This window comes from Hemibagrus wyckioides, linkage group LG06 (assembly GCF_019097595.1).
Source record: "Hemibagrus wyckioides isolate EC202008001 linkage group LG06, SWU_Hwy_1.0, whole genome shotgun sequence".
Lineage (NCBI taxonomy): Eukaryota > Metazoa > Chordata > Actinopteri > Siluriformes > Bagridae > Hemibagrus > Hemibagrus wyckioides.
In genome coordinates this window covers 17,077,588-17,095,104 of record NC_080715.1, presented here as the reverse complement: position 1 = coordinate 17,095,104, position 17,517 = coordinate 17,077,588, and the positions used below count along the sequence as shown (strand labels likewise).

General features: G+C 38.7%; 1 protein-coding gene across 2 annotated transcripts in view; it reads left to right on the top strand.

Moving 5' to 3' along the window:
• The first annotated feature begins 787 nt into the window (after positions 1-787).
• The window catches only part of ubr3 (ubiquitin protein ligase E3 component n-recognin 3), a 50,593-nt gene continuing 33,863 nt past the window's right edge, over positions 788-17,517 (top strand). For both annotated transcript variants that reach the window (XM_058392475.1, XM_058392474.1), the window contains exons 1-21: positions 788-1,302; positions 4,713-4,852; positions 5,005-5,157; positions 6,282-6,449; positions 6,537-6,577; positions 6,694-6,760; positions 6,859-6,989; positions 7,139-7,367; positions 8,010-8,189; positions 8,481-8,614; positions 8,781-8,867; positions 8,979-9,044; positions 9,192-9,281; positions 11,992-12,120; positions 12,615-12,667; positions 13,250-13,383; positions 14,005-14,092; positions 14,480-14,619; positions 15,821-15,917; positions 17,086-17,227; positions 17,372-17,476. In XM_058392475.1, coding sequence (XP_058248458.1) covers positions 872-1,302; positions 4,713-4,852; positions 5,005-5,157; positions 6,282-6,449; positions 6,537-6,577; positions 6,694-6,760; positions 6,859-6,989; positions 7,139-7,367; positions 8,010-8,189; positions 8,481-8,614; positions 8,781-8,867; positions 8,979-9,044; positions 9,192-9,281; positions 11,992-12,120; positions 12,615-12,667; positions 13,250-13,383; positions 14,005-14,092; positions 14,480-14,619; positions 15,821-15,917; positions 17,086-17,227; positions 17,372-17,476 — 2,805 coding nt within the window. In that variant the 5' untranslated portion in view covers positions 788-871. The remainder of the gene's footprint in view (positions 1,303-4,712; positions 4,853-5,004; positions 5,158-6,281; positions 6,450-6,536; positions 6,578-6,693; positions 6,761-6,858; positions 6,990-7,138; positions 7,368-8,009; positions 8,190-8,480; positions 8,615-8,780; positions 8,868-8,978; positions 9,045-9,191; positions 9,282-11,991; positions 12,121-12,614; positions 12,668-13,249; positions 13,384-14,004; positions 14,093-14,479; positions 14,620-15,820; positions 15,918-17,085; positions 17,228-17,371; positions 17,477-17,517) is intronic.

Sequence of the window (17,517 nt, the reverse complement as noted above, 5' to 3'; positions counted from 1 at the left end):
TTCTCATGTCCTCTCCATGGTCTTGTGGGATTTCTCTGGTTTCAGTCTGCTTCCCAAAAACATGCCAGTAGATGGATTAGCAACTCTACATTGCCCCTGGGTGTGAATGTGTGAATGTGGTGTCTTGTAATGGACTTGTGTCTTATCCAGGGTATATTTCCTCTGCACAGGCACATCCACATCCACCACAACCCTGACCCGGATAAAGCAGTTACTGAAGATGAATCAACAACATTTATTTATTTATTTATTTATTTTGGCTGTTATGAATCATCGCAGTGGATCATTGGTCTATGTATTTGATTTGGCACAGGGCCATGGCTGTGAGAGCACCAAAGACTAACCACCAACACCACCAATAACAACAACAACAACAACAACAATAATAATAAATACAAATAAAAAATAATATTGAATAAATATTAAATAAAAAAATTTAGATTCTTCTTCTTCTTCTTTTTATTATTATTATTATTATTATTATTATTATTATTATTATTATTATTATGTTTATTAGGTTAAAGAGGCGTATGTCTTGAATTTTGTTTATTACATGTTTGTACTTGTGTGGCGCAAAAAAACTTGTGATAAATCTGCGGCTGCAGTTACCCATATGACATCTTTTTTTACAGCTTTTGTTGTTAAAATTCATTAGCAGAATTTCTTCCAAAAATAGTAGAGTGTGTTTATTTGACCTGCTTGGGCATGTTAGATAAGCAGCATGTAGAGCTGCCAGCTGATCGACCCTGTCTTATTTACTACCAGTCTGTGCTGTCAGTTGGGCAAAGCGCTGCATGATCTCGCGAGAAAAGCCGTGAACATAGCAACAAGACAACCAAAATAAATTGTGGACAACATTTCGGAGTGAACGATGGCGGCGTCGCTGCTACGCCGGGATAAGAAGACTACAGCCGCTCACTTAAAGGCAGACCTCAATCGGACTGACAACAGCTCCGGGGTCCGGCAACTTCAGGAACTGCTGGATAATGTTCTCAATCCGGAGAAACCGGCGGCGGACACCGAGGCCCTGGACTGGTGTAAATATCTGCTGGCAGGAGGGGACGGTTTCGAGGAGTTCTGTAAAACCGTACGCTCCTACGATAACGCTACGCTGTGCGGCTTGGTCTGGACTGCTAATTTTGTAGCATATCGCTGTCGGACCTGTGGCATTTCGCCCTGCATGTCACTCTGCGCTGAGTGCTTTAACAACGGCGATCACACGGGCCATGATTTTAACATGTTTAGGAGTCAGGCTGGCGGGGCCTGCGACTGTGGAGACGGTAATGTCATGCGAGAAAGTGGGTAAGTTCATTTGCTTGATAGCTACAAGCTAGCTTGTCCTGCTACCCATATTTAGTCATTAGCTAGGTGAGGCAACATTACTAGCTAACATGACCTGTCTGTCCTGTATTCGTTTGGATACTTGTCCTTAACTGAATGCATGTCATGAGCACCGGAATGCGGAATAAAAACAAATAACAGGCTGATTAGCGATGCTAAGTAGTAGTGCTACCTCCAGGATCCTAGCACGGTAACACAGCTAGCTTAGCTTAGCTTAGCTTAGCTGCACGCCTTACTGAGTGTCAGTGGTTTATTTTTAACCACAGAGCACCTCACTGACAGCTCTTGACTTTTCCCCTCTTACATTTATCTACGTTCAAATATATTTAAAAACCAAACAAACAGCTCTAATATAAAGCAGATGTATTGAGTGCCCCCTGTTTGGTGGAGTTAAAGAGCACAGTGTGGTGTTTTTAGCCATAGGTGTTATAGATAAAACAGGGGTGATTTTTATCATGAATTATGACACAAATTTCATTGCCAATCATCATCATGGTGATGATGATTAGCAATGATTATCAGTCAAAGCCATAATCATCAGTATGGCTTCATACCTCACCCAGCACTTTCCCTAAACTTTCTCTTTCATCATACAGAGCTTTTGTTATGCTATTCATCTAGAAGTGTACAGTAATGTGATGGAGTTTTCCATGGTCTATTATAGAAAAGTGTAAACAGTGTGGTTTACCAGATAATCACTGGACAACACTGAATTAGAAAAAGTTCCAGCACAAAAAAAGTACAAGACATTAAAACAGTATTATTGTGTTGTAAGTACAACACAATAAATATAATGCACTGCCATGATGACACAGTGACGGGGAAGTCTCATCACTACAGCTAGCAGAATAAACCTATAATTATATTTCTTTCCATCACTCTTCATTTGATGGTCAGAGCTGTACCGCACAGTGACCTGTGTATAAAGAACCCTTTATAATTTTCATTTAATGCAGGCTCTCTTTAAGAATAAGTTTTCATTATTGCTAAGAGTACAGAAGGCCGTACCATCAGTCATCAGTCGAAACAATGCTCTTTTGTTTGATCTGTTATGCTTGTGTTGTCATGAAGACATGATGACAAACCAAATTGCACACAATTATATATGAACACTATATTGTCAAATGTTTTGGGACACCTCTCGAAATCATTGAATTCAGGGGTTGGGCTTGCCTCTTTAGTTCCAGTGAAAAGAATGCTTAATGCCAAAACTGGGAGTTGGCCCGCCCTTTGCAGCTATAACAGCTTCAGCTCTTCTGTGAAGGCTTTCCACAAGGTTTAGGAGTGTGTTTATGGGAATTTTTGACCATTCCTCTAGAAGTGCATTTGTGAGGTCAGGCACTGATGTTTGGCGAGAAGGCCTGGCTCGCAGTCTCCGCTCTAATTCATCCCAAAGGTGTTTTATGAGGTTGAGGTCAGGACTCTGTGCGGGCCAGTCAAGTTCCTCCACACCAAACTCCCTCATCCATGTCTTTATGGCAAATGTCTTGGTATGCTGAAGCATTAAGAGTTCATTTCATTGGAACTAAGGGGTCAAGCCCAACCCCTAAAAAACAACACCTGAACTCAATGATTTGGAGGGGTGTCCCAAACCTTTTGACAACAGTGTATATATCATAATTACAGCAGATTATAATATCATTAACTACTGATGAGGAATAACGTCTGCGCTTCTACATACTCTAAACAACTGATATAGGAGGCAATGAATTTAATGAATGAATTTCATATAATGCATAGTTTTGCTTTTGATGTGTTGTGTTTGCTATTATGGAACTTTTAGTATCTGGGTTGCTTTATTAATTTGTGTGCTTTCGTTCAGCTTGGTCTGTTATCAGTTTTGTGATAAATGCCCATAGCAAATGATATTAACCAGTCCTTTCCGTCGGATAATTCTGTTTAATTCATTTAATCGTTTCCCCTCAAAACACATACAAATCATTCTCCGGAGTAAATGACTGGATATTAATGGTGACACACAGGATGTTTGCTCTGATCAAGTGTGGGAGACGATTGCATTATCATCAAAAAATGCAAGCTTAAATTTTATATGCACCTGCCACCTTCTCCAGATTATTGATGGAGAGCTCTAGGCATGTTATTTAATTTTTTTCTGAGAATGCCCTGCACTCTTCCCCATCTGTTCTCAAGATATATCATTCTTGTTAGATCTGGTTTTCACTCCAGAGCTTTACTTTCTATATACCATTTCTGAACTGGCACTGTTTTTTATAGCATTGAAATTTACCTTTTTCGTAGTATTGCAAAATAATAATTTATTATAATATAATTTTATTATATAACATTTATAATATAATTATATTATAAAATATAATTGCTAGTTAGTTGCTGGTAGTGTATGGACCTTTTCTCTACTGGATATCATTTCTTTGGAGCCATCAGCTGTGTGTATACATGTGACATGCTGGATCTTGAATTTCCACCAGGTTCAATAAACTGCCTGTCCATGTGTCTGTCCATCTATGTGACTAACCAGATCAAATCTCTCTTCTGCAATGTCTCACCAATCTTTATTACTGTACTAGTCTACCTGGGGCAGAGGTGGGGGTTTTATCACTGTGTGTTCCCTAATCTCTTTGTACTAAACTGATTATTTAATAAAATAGTTGTTTATAAAAAAAAAAAAACTAACGAATGTATCTAGGAATGTTTTGTACAATGTCATGGATATGGTAAAAGTTGTGTGTGAGCTAGGAAGCGGTCAGTCTACCTGAGTAATGACAGGCATTGGGACTGATTTGATTTGGGCATCATGTTAGTTGTATATTGATACTATGCAAGATAATATGCAATTTTAACAACATGTAAGGAATTAGATATGACTGAAATAATCATCACTAGGATGATTAATTTCCAATAACATGTCCTAAAATGTTTTATTCCCACAAATTATGTTTTAAGATTAATTATTAAGATTTTAAATGCCATGCATTTTCTGTTTTTAGTTATATTTCCTGAAATGCAGAGTGTCAATACTACTGATACTAATAATACCATACTATTAAATGTGAAATGCTCATAAAAGTTCCTGTGAAAGAGCTGTTACTATTGAAACGCTAACATAGCTTTATTTTAAATTGCTCATTCCATCATTTTTGTTAAATCTGGTGCTACTATATGGGCTATTATTCTAGAAAATGAATCCACACCTTTTGTGGAATTTAGCAGTCCTGTGGTATAACTATAAATAACTCCTTAAGGAAAAATAACAGAACCGTACATGCAATGTGAAGGATTTTTTTAAAACTTGATTTTTTTTTTCCCTTGCTGTAGTAATAAGAAGTGCATTTTATTTTATTATAAGGCATTTAATGGAATCTCCTGATAAGCATGTTAATTCATCTTGGCAGGTTTTGCAGAAGGCATCGGTTAAGAACCGGAGAGAATGTTCCATCAGTCCCTAGAGATTTGCTGCTCATGTCTGAGATGGTTCTTCCTCGTTTTATCATCAGCATAATACAGTACCTGAGGGATGGCTACATAGAGTCAGGTGAGGCACTGTAGTCAAATTCCTGCACTTGCAAAACAGGTGTCCTTTTGCAAAGAGTGAATCTTTTTTTATTTTATTTTATTTTAAATGACATATCCCTTTTATGATCATTTATAAATCGTTTGTGACTAAACTATGCTGTGTTTTTCCAGAATCAGCCACAGACAGAGATCTGCAGAAGGTTCTACAGCAGCTGGAGCCTCAGATCTCTTTCTTAGAAGACCTCACTAAAATGGGCGGAGCCATGCGCACAGTCCTCACGAAAATCTTAACCAATCAGCAGACTTTTAAAGAACTGAGCATGGGTAGGCATTTGAGCAAAACATTTTGGTTTAACACACGTCCTTAGCTGGCATTGAGACGAGAGAAATCAGAGCAGCACTCTGTCTCTCGACACAATTGTCAAGATGTGCATGCTGTACGATACAAATAATAGGGACGCAAAGGAGGTTGTCGCTGCTCGTCCATCTGTCTGTCAGTCACCACTGCTCACAGGGCACACACGTTTGTTAGAATGCTTATTTTCATATAGCATGTGTATGTAATATCAGACCATTGTGAATAGGATCACAATAATGGTCAGATCTCCAATGTTTACACCCCCCGAAATTTCTTAAGGTGCGTCCCAAATCGCTTATAAATACTTCTGCACCATGTTGTAGTATAAATAGTGTGAGTAGTGTCTTCACACTGATAATTCCAACAAGAAGTGCACTCCAAGTACCTGGATGATGCACTTATTTACCCCCCAAGGGGAAAAAAAGAACAAAAACACGAAGCGTAGGAGGTGACAGCTTTGCTTACATAGTGGAAGAGGAGCAGGGCTACCAAGTGCTGACACCGGGTGAGGAAAAATGTTCAAGGTAGCCAAATGACACTCTAGCGGACAAGACATCTTACAAATGTCTTTCTATTAAGGTTTTTTATTTATTTATTTTTTACATATATTTTCCCCCTTTCAGTAATAATAATAAAAAGAATCACTTTATATTAACTAAAAGTATAATGGTGTTCAGTAAGGCTTGTAGCATTGTATTATGAATGTTTGAAGTCTGCCATTGATTGGGAAACGGCTTATTCTTCTGGTTAGTCGAAGCCATTACTGTCCATTAGAGACGACATGACTCTTCAAAAATTCATACACTAGAGGGTAGAGTACATGGAGCATAGGATACTTTATTTAGACACAGCTTTATTGTCTAAATCTAATGTGATTGTAGAAAATATATGACAAATGCAGTAAGTTATCTTAACTTATCAGAAGGTGCTTGTTCAGGCAACATCAGCAGCTGTTAGCAGATGTAGTTGGTGTTGAACTACATTCACTCATATCTGGTGTTGAGGTTTTAAAAGATATTTCATCAATCCATCTTTTTGTTGTGAGGAACTTGAGAGAACCGATTTTTTTAGGATTTTTTCTCTTTCACAGGCCAAGAGGAGAATGTGTATGCAAAGAGAAACTATGAGAAGTACCTGTCAGCACTTAAGAATTCTGGTCTGGTGTCTGTGGAGGATAAGGGCTTGAGTGGGGCTGGGGCTGGGGCAGGGGCGGCAGATCCTTCAGCTGGGGCTGGAACTGGAGCACTTGGCTTACTGGGTAACTCTTCCTTTATATGCCGGTTATAGTTTCTTCCAATACTTTTGCTTTAAATAAATAAAATGATTTTTTGTCCTTCGGTTTTAGGTGCCACGGCAGCAGTCAGCCCAAATGAGGAAAATAAAGAGGTAAGATTTAAATTTATGGAGCTAGCACAACAAATTTTCCCAGCAGTTTTTCTTTAGAAACCCAGTCCCATGTATAAGAAAATCTAAGGCATGTGTTATTTTTCTCTCTTAAACAGGAGGATCAGGATGGAGGACAGAGTGTAGGTCAGAGAAAAAGAGTAAAGCTGAGTAGCAGTACCAAAGGTAAACTACTTAGTTACTTGCTCTCAATTATTTTTTTGGGGAGAAAAAAAATCTGGAAAAAAGAGGAATTCCTGATATTCCGTTTTTCTTTCTTGTAGATCCATCAATAATGGACATTCTAAAACATAAATGTTTTTTAGAGGAGTTATTGTTTTGGACTATTAAATATGAGTTTCCACAGAAGATGGTTACTTTTTTACTCAACATGTTGCCAGATCAAGACTATAAGGTATGAGTTGTGATTTTGATTCATTTATTTATTTTACTGCATTGCTTTTGTTGCAATAGTTTACTTCTACACAGCACAATGATGGCCGTTGATATATTATTAACCTGTGTGGCTGGTAGGTTAATAAGTCGTTTGCTTTTCCCCTTCAGATCACTTTCACTAAAACGTTTGTCCAGCATTATGCCTTTATCATGAAGACTCTGATGAAGAGCCATGAATCAGACACGATGTCCAACCGAATAGTTCATATCAGCGTGCAGCTATTCAGTAATGAAGAGTTAGCACGTCACGTCACTGAGGAGTGCCAGCTGCTGGACATCATGGTCACTGTACTGCTCTACATGATGGAGAGCTGCCTTATCAAGAGTGAGCTGCAAGGTAAACATGCATGCTGGTATTAATTCATGGTGTTGAGAATGCTTATTTTGATACCTATAAAGTGTATGTGCGTGTTCTGAGTGTTTATGAACAAGCAATAAAAAGATGCATGGATAATATATGTAGATAATAGTGTTTGGTCAGTGAGGATTTAATTTAATAGTATTTATTGGATCTAAGACTAGTTAAATGCATGGCAGTCTGGGAAAACACATCAAATGTCTTTGTGGTTGAATTTTATTAAGCTGCCAAAAAGCTGCAAAGGTCATGTTGGGCCAAGAGCCAGTTTATCAAAAACACAGTCTGCTAAATGATGACTAAAACCTGGCAAGCTAAGTGTGGTGATCTCACAGAGTGAATGTCACGCTATGATCAAGTTTTTGCAAGTCTAATCAATTCACGAGTCAGCTACCGGCTGTCAAAAGGCAACTGGCTCTCAAAACTTTGCATCTGTTTGAGATGCGTGCCAAAAAGAAACACTTTTTTTTTTTTTTTTGTCGTCGGAATATAGAAAATGTAGAAGAGTTCTTCCAGGCTACCACAAAACATACTGTGAAAGTGCAGGACTTATTAAATCAGTCAAAATGGCTTTTCACAGTGTAGCTCTTACATAGCTAAAGTACACTTTTTCTTATGTTGTAGATGAAGAGAACAATCGTCACGTGGTGGTGAACTGTGGCGAAGCCTTGTTGAAGAACAACACCTACTGGCCTTTAGTTAGCGACTTTATTAATATACTCTCTCACCAAAGTGTAGCCAAGCATTTTCTGGAGGATCACTCCCTGCTCATGCTCTGGATGAGCTTTGTCTCCTTTTTTCAAGGTCAGTTTCATTGGTTTTGCAGGTTCATTTTCATTACCGTGACAGTGTATTATTCTTGGATTTATTTAGTTTTTGTGAACTGAATTTAAAATGAAATGTATAATAAACTAATACTCGCATTTTAACAGAAAAACATGTCTCTGTATTTATTTACTAGAGGCTTTTCCATCTGCTCTACATATTTGTTTTTACTCATTGTTTCAAGCTCATCCCAAACCTGTACTATTTGTAGTGCTTCAAAAATAATGGGCCAATATGCTATTTTTCTTCATTATCCTTCTCTCTTTTCAGGAATGAATCTTAACAAGAGGGAGCTGAACGAGCATGTGGAGTTTGAATCACAGACATACTATGCAGCTTTCGCTGCTGAACTCGAGGCTTGTGCTCAGCCCATGTGGGGACTGCTCACACACTGCAAAGTCAAAGTAACGTCCTGTTTGGATACACTTGCTCTATATATAAATGCATATTAGGCTTTTTATTTTAAAGGGTGTTTAGCTGCCTGACAGAAACTTGCTAAATCATTTGACAAAAGTCAGAAGTGAAACTGGGATGTTCAGGATGTTTGTGGGATTTTTGATTCGTTGGCAGGAAACGCAGGAGTACACCAAAACAGTGGCACGCTACTGTCTGGAAACCTTACAGATATGGTTTGATGCAATTGGCTTTGTTGATGAGGTACAGCAGTTCATGGTTGTTGCCATTCATGTTCATCCTTGATGTTTTTGGCTTATTTGTGGACAGGTCTGGAGTGTTGATTCTCTCCCCCCCCTCTTCTCTCTCCATTAGCCTGCTCCCAATCAGATAACGTTTCATTTGCCATTACACCGCTATTATGCCATGTTCCTTAGCAAGGTAATAAAGTTTAACTTATTCAGTACTTGCACATAAGTGCACATGACTTTAACTTTTATTAAATTTGTCTCTTGAATTATAGACAGAGAATTTTTTGAACAGGCTTTTACAAAATTGGATTTGATTCGTGTTTCTGATTTGGTTCAGGGGGTGAAATGTCAGGGGCTGGATTTGGACAGTCTCCTCCCTGATCAGGAAATGCTGATGAAGATTATGGTGCATCCTCTACAGATACAGGTAACTTAACACTAGGAGCTGGATAGATTCAAAGCTTGATTAGATGCCCAGCAGGGAGGTCTATTGACTCACTCTTAATACCACTGAGTGACAATTTAGAAGATTACCAACAGGTAATTTCTTTTTTTTTGTTGTTTTTTCTTGTGATCTTGACATTACACAAAGCTGTTTACTAATGACTTAATTTTATTTCAAGGAAATCTTGTGAATAGGACTGGTGTTGCAAGCACTTTGGCATCATCGCCAAATGTAGTAATTACCTGCTGTAGAGATGGACTTTTTATTTATGTATTAAGAGAGAGGGGTGTTCCAAAGGAGAACCTCACAGAAATGAAGAAATATTATGCATGTCGCTATATTATGAACTATTCCTGCATTGTGGTTATTGAAATGGTCACACCAGTGATCAGTAGTGGACTGGGACAATAATTCGGGCCGGGAATTCGACTCCATCCCAGGCCACCTTTGCTGCTGCTGTCATTGCCACCCTGTTAATGTAATCCAACAGACTGATGATCTTGCAGGGTAACTTTTAGTTGATGTAACAGGTAAAATACCAGACAAATTATAAATGAATAAATAGGCCTAAATGAACCCTCAAAAACTCGCCAGGAATACACCATCTATACTACCACACCACAGACCAATATAAAATTGGCTTTCACTTTTACACAGATACACATTCAAATGTTGAAATATATATATATTTTTTGTGTTTCCAATGATCAAGTACAGTATATCAAAAGTATCAGAAAGGCTTTCACTGTCTTTCATCTTTCCCTGAATCTCTCACTCTCTCTCTGCACATCTAGTTGCTATGCAATATGAAATAAACACATTCAATAATCTATACTTATATTAATTGTATATTACAGTCCTATTACTGATCTCATAAATCATAAAAGCACACGTAAAAGCAATGTTTAGTTTTGCTTAGCTTAAACTTAGCTTAAATTTCTGGTCAAATTTGGCACAAGAAAATACTCCAATTCTACAATAGTGTTATTATTACTTAAAAAATCATGCTACATGTACATGCGTTAGACTAAACTAGACTTGTCACAGCACAGCGCTTATATATTGTTGCTCATTTGTTTGATTTTATCTATTGTAAGTTGCTTTGGATGAAAGTGTCCGTCTGTCAAATGAAGACGCCAGAGTATCGTGAGAGCGACTCTAGCGCATATTCGAGCGCACTCTCTTAAGCCACTCTCATGGTACTTTACCCTCATATACCAATCGGTCTGTGCAGCGCCGCTTCAAGTCGAAAACACCTATTACCTGCCTCTGGAAATAGCCAGTGCGTCGCTCCCAATGGCCTGTCCGCCCATGCCAGTGATGGAATTTACTATGATTTGTGTTAAATATACAATTTTTCTGTGTACCTGACCAAAATTAAGTAATGAATACAACTAAACAAGTGTGTTATGTGCAGATAAGAAGAAAACAAACCAGAAAAAATGCATGGGTTCTGTAAGAAATGTTTTTCATTTAATTGTCTGTACCACTAATCCGATCTATACTTGGGTCACGGGGAGCCTGTGAGGAGAACATGCTAACCACTAAACCACCGTGCCGCCTGTAAGAAATGTATACTGCTCAAAAAAAAATTAAAGAAACACTTAAATCGCACACTGGATCTCTATGTACAAAATATTGAAGTTGAAAATCTTTACTTGTATACATTGTGTTTTGTTGAGAACAAAATGATGTGACCAGGGTCAAAGGAAACTAAAATCTTTAACCCAGTGAAGGCTGGATTCAAAAATCGCACTGCAGATGAGACCTGGATTAGTCCATCAGTGAGCTCCAGTGCGGTCTGTGGTGCTACTTGCCGGCTTTAGATGACGTCCCAGTGGTCCTCAAATGGTTTCAGGTCGGGGGAATGTGAAGGCCATTTAATGTAATCAGTACCTTCATCATCCAGAAACTGCCTGCACACTCTAACCACATGAGGTTGGGAAAGACATGCACCAGGAGAAACCCAGGGCCCACTGCACCTTTGGAAGGTCTGACAATGGCTCTGAGGATTTCAACACGGTATTTAACAGTAGTAAGGATACCGCTGGCTGGCATGTGGTGCTTTGTATGACTCTCCGAGGATATTCCTCCACAGGCCATCACTGACCCATCGCCCAACCGGTCATGCTGGGTGATGTCCCCATGGCATCTCTAGACTCTTTCACGTCTGTCACATGTGCTCATTGTGAGCCTGCTCTCATCTGTGAAAACAATGGGGTGCCAATGGCAACCCTGTCAATTCTGTTGAATGACACCACCTGCAAAACCATTTCCTTTTCGGGGGTTGTCTTGCTGATTCCTCTGAAGTGCATCTGTCCCTTTCATTTGCACCAAAGCAGGTGAAACTGATTCACAATCACTTACTAACTGGACAGATTGATATCCCTTAAGTTGAATTGACTTGGTGTTCTATTGTGGTGATTGTGTTCCCTTAATTTTTTTGAGCAGTATAGTCAGATTCCTGCTATATTAACAATGCTGTAACAGACGGAAACGTTTACAGACGTTATTTTTGTATTATAGTGTGGTATTTCGTCCCCTCACCTTCTCCTCCTCCTTTAATCTTAGACCACTTAAGAGTAAGGAAGAACGTACTTGGGCAGAGTATAACAGCTTTACCTTTTGTGATGTCTGTGCTGTTTTGAAAGTGTTCATTAACTGATTGCGATGTGTTTGTGTATGTGTGTAGGCATGTCTGTCTGAGATTCACAGCAACATGTGGGTGAGGAATGGATTACAGATTAAAGGGCAGGCTATGACATATGTCCAGTCTCACTTCTGCAACTCTATGATCGACCCAGACATCTTCCTGCTACAGGTATTACATTATAATCACTCATAGTAAAATACTGTTATTAACAAACATTTCACAGTAAAATGTTGGAAATCAGACATTCAATGTATGTGGTGGTGGTGGGGGTCGTCCGTTTTAGGCATGGTGTTTTTGTGGCTTAGATCATAGTGTTATTGTACTTGGAATACCGTGGAACATGACTGCAAAGTGCACAGGAGGTAGCCACTCTGTATGAAACACTGCAGGCTGCTTTTTGGATAAAATCAAGTGCTGTGAAAATTGTCATGATGGTGTAAAGTGATGGTGGACTGTTTAAGTTGTTAAATCAAGACAAGACAAAGCATGCTAGCTTTTGGTTAGATGAGGTGAGTATATAGAGCTGTTATAGCTAAATATTGTCCAATTAATGGGATGCTTACAGCTGTGTATATTTAGGGATGTTTCCTGCATTTCAGTCACTGTTCACACATAAACCTGCACCAGTGAGATTATTTTCTGCTTTATTTTTTTTTCCCTAGGTGTGTGCATCACGACTAGATCCAGACTACTTTATTTCTTCAGTGTTTGAGAGGTGTGGCTCAGATACTTCCACTACTTCCACGGCAATGACCGTCACTGTTCTTTCTGCTTTATCACCCAGTGTCAATGTCTACAATGTTTTTGTCAAACATGGATCTTATACTTTTTTAAAAAAAAAAAAAAAAAATCAAATTCTAATTTTATTTGTCACTTACATAATTGTACACAGTATGATATGCAGTGAAATGCTTACACGACTATTTGTTTTGACCCTTGAAAAGGAATAAGGACAGAAAAAAGACATGGATAAAATGTAAAATATAAAATACGAAATATAAAAACTACAATTTCGCAGTAGGAAAATAAAACATAATATAAATAAAATATAAATAAAGTAAGGTAGGGTATATATGTATATAAAATATAGAGTATATATTAAACAAATGTATTATACAGAACTATATAAAGTGTATAGTATGCAACAAGGTGCAGTACGGGGGTGTCATATAGTGAAGTGAGATGGTGAGAAGCAGTGGTATTGTCTATCTTTAAAGTGCAGATGTGTACAAGTCCTCTTTGTGTATAAACGGGAGCAGAATGTGCCATTTATGTTTGTTTATATTCTGCATGTCAGGTTTAAAGTAGTGGACTTGCTGACCATGGCATCACAACACCAGAATGCAGTGCTGGATGCAGAGCAGGAAAGACCCATGTTAGAGGGGGCACTCACTTTCCTCGTCATATTGTGCAGCCTCCGCATACACCTAGGTTGGTACACGCTGGTGGTTTTTTGTGTGTTTCACTGTTATTCTTAATAGTCTTTAGTTCCTCAATGTTATCCAAGTCTGATCATAAAATGAGCAAACATTCTACAGATCATTCCATCACTTTTCTTATTTATCAAATTCAACTTCACATAGTTTATGTACGTATATCTGTAAATAAGTATATAATGTAACAGGCTAGGAGTTGTAATAAAAATAGTACGCAGGCTGGATCCTCGTACAAAAATGTAGGTGATGACTTGAATTTGTAAGCATGAAGACGTGTTCAGACCTGGATCTGAATTAGTTTTAGTCCTTCAAGTGAGTAATATTTATAATTATTTAATAATTAATTAGCACCATGGAAGGCTGTTCAAAGATACTTGGAGATCGTCCCAAATTTCTGAGGTTAATTACATGATTCATCAACACTAAAACATGGCAAACAGGATTTACTTTCTGCTTTTCAGTGTTGCGTTCATTTCTTTTGCATTTTATTTAATGGAAATAAGGATATTTGTTTGCTCATGGAAGCTAGATTCAACTGTATTTTATAAAATGCAACCAATAACAGTTTACATACCTACATGCTAGTGATTTCTCACCCTTATTTTTCCACCAATAGGCATGACTGATGACGAGATACTGAGGGCAGAAATGGTGTCACAGTTGTGTATGAATGACCGCACACACAGCTCTCTTCTTGACCTTATATCCTTTACTGCTCGCTCTTCCTCAGATTTAATGATGATATTTGTATAGTGATTGAGGATGGACATGGTCATCAAATCTGGAGGTGCGTTTAAATGCGTAAAGAGAAAGCCAGAGGTGAACTTTACCATATAAAGGAAGAATACTTAATGAGCCAGACTCGCCCCGATCCTCTTCTGGGTGACATCAGATAGTGGCAGTGTGTTCAGTACAGTATACAGTCACACAGAGAGAAGGTTGAAACTACTAAATGTAAAATAAATCAAACTCTGTGCTTTCTCTTGTTTTAAATTTAGCTTGTATTTTCCCTGCACTACTTATGCACTATATTATGTTTTTTATAATACTATGTTTTTTTTTTGTGCTGCTCCTTAACAAATATTGCAAATCCCAGAGAACCCTAATCCTAAGAGTGGGATAGTGCCTGGAAGTTGTAGCTTTGAGGAGATGCTGTCTGCTGTTGCTGATTTTAAAGCTCCAGTGTCTGAGCCTGGTGGCTCCATGCAGCAGGGCATGTACACGCCTAAAGGTGAGCAACCACCGCTGCTGACCTTATATCTGATAGATGGAAAGAGCCAATAAAAGGGGACACATTTTACAGAGCACATTTATGTATTGTACATACACTGATCAGCCATTTAAACCATTGATAAGTGAAGTGAGTAACAGCTCATTACACTGGCACCTGCCAAGGGGTGGGATATATTAGGCAGCGAGTGAACTGTCAGTTCTCGAAGTTGATGTGTTGGAAGCAGGAAAAATGGGCCAGCATAATGATCTGAGCAACTTTGGCAAGTGGTGGATTGGATCAGAGCATCTCCAAAGCAGCACTTGTGGGGTGTTTCTGGTTCCAGTGGTTAATACTTGGAAAAAAGTGGCCCAAGAAATGATAGTCAAGTGGTGATAGGGTCATGGGTGCCGGGGTACATCACTTACCTCGGATAGATGTATTAGCAGGATGCACTTTGGGAAGAAGGAAAGCCGGCGCAGACAGTGTGATGCTCTGGGTACTGTTCGACATTCATGTGGATGTTAGTTTGACACATACCACCTACCAAAACATTGCTGAAGACCAAGTACACCACTTCATGGCAATTGTATTCCCTAATGGCAGAGATGATGTGCCCTGCCACACTGCAAATATTTCCCAGGAGTGGTTTGAGACGTAAGGGTTCAGGGTGTTGACTTGATCTCCATCCATCAAGCATCTGTGTGGTGTGCAGGACAAACAATCTCAGTCCATGAAAGCCTTACCTTGCAGGATTAAGATATATGCTTCTAACATATTTGTGCTAGATGCTACTGCAAACCTTCAAAGGTCTTGTGAAATCCATACTTTGATGGTTCAGAGCTGTTTTGGTGGCACAAAGGGGGCCTACATATTATTAGGCAGGTGGTTTACATGTAATGGCTGATCTGTGTAATGTGTTTAAGAAATTATTTGAAGCAGAAAGTAGGCTATGCTACACTTGCATATTCATACACAGAAATTTCTTTCACTATCCAGTTGCGTTTGAAAGTCCATAATGTAAATATAAATGTCACTCATGTCTTGTAAGGATATTACAAGCTCCTTTGAGCCTATTGCTTTGTGTTCCTCCCATCAGCCTCATGATGGCACTCCTGTTCCATTCCTGAAACCTCTGTGTGGCCAGTGATGCAATAATTCTTGCCATAATGTCCAGACATATGTTGAATGTGATTTATGGCGTTTTTCTGCATTTGTATAGCGGAGGTCTGGGAGAAAGAGTTTGACCCCATCATGGTGATCCTGCGCACAGTTTACCGGCGAGATGTCCAGTCAGCGATGGACAGATACTCAGCTTTGTGAGTGATCTCTTCCAGTCTCCATAAGAAAGCTTCTTGATGATGATTATTATTAGCTGATGAATGTTTTTATAGCTTTTGATCCCTGGGTGCATTACATACTTTTGTTCCATCAAGATAAATGACTTGCTCCCTGTGATCTGTGCATCTTCTGTTAAAATGTGATAGAGGACATGGCCTCTACACTTATTTTGCCCTTGAAAAGATGTGCATGTGAGTTTCAGTGCCTGATACAGGTTCCTCCAATTAGAGCCAGGGCAGGAGCAATCAATAGATCAAGTCTAAGGTCTAATAGGCCAGGGTGAGTCCTGCTGTATTAAAGTCAGTTTAGAGTCTCCTCAAGACAAATGCCAAGGTCTAGGTTCAGGAGATAAGGCAAGGTTAATTTCCTATAGATCCCAGCATGATGGGAACTCTCCAAATTCAAGATGACATTCTGCAGCTGGTCAGGGGGGGTGTGTTCCCCCCCCCCCCAAGTTTTTAATTTATTTATGTATTTTATTTTATATTAGATTTATTTTTTTTAATAAATTGTATTGCAGTTTAGAGCTAAAGAAATGCCTTCCTGTGGTTGGAGGAGAGTGTGTCTTCTAATGTCATCAACGCAACAAAAACATGAACATGCAAAATGGCATACTTATCTCTAGACCAAGTATGACTTGCCTCAATATTAGCACCAATATGAGCTGCTGCTAGTAGAACAATGTCTGATATTTTATTTTTTATTTTATTTTATTTTTTGGGTCGGGTGGGGTGAGGGGGTTGAATTGCCGGACTGAGACTTGCTCTGTGTGCTACACAATGATAGATTACCTGTAGGGAAGCAAAATGTTTCATATCCCACACCCCTCCTTGTTTAAATGAAATCAATGACTATTAAAAACCATTTATACCTCGGTTAATATATTAATACATTTGATAGATTGTTTAGACGTATTGTTAATTTAGTAAATTGTTTTGCCATCAATTAATGAAGCCTAAGTTTACATTTAGTAAAGGTTCTCTCAGGGGCACTGCTTCAGCAAATGTCATTTATTCATCACTTTTTTTTTTTTTTTTTGTGGGTTCAGTGATTTTCTTTACCCTATGTTGAATGACCTTTCAGTTCTCTTTCAGTAACCTTTAACTACTGATCCATACTGAGCAGTACGTTGTGTTCTGAATGCAGTTTGAAGCAGTCGGGTATTCACACTGGTAACCCATGGCCTCCGTATAAGGAAAGGACGCCCCTGCACCCATGCTATAGAGGACTAGTGCGTCTGCTTCACTGCAAAACTCTGCATATCGTCATCTTTACCCTGTTGTACAAGGTGCTTATCTTTTAATTACTTTCATGTATTATTGTAATTGAATTATGTTCTAATGATTTTTAATCAGTAGGTAAAAGGTAAGACCCATTATTGATTTAATAAGACCCTTTATTTATTTATTTATTTATTTCCTGGCTTGTTTAGATCTGGATGGACCATCAGAACATGTCGGAGCATGTGCTGTGTATGGTGCTGTATTTGGTTGAGCTGGGATTGGATAACCATGCACAAGAGGATAAAGAGGATGAAGTGAGTGGCTTTTCTGCTGTAGCCTGAAATTTGTGAAAGCA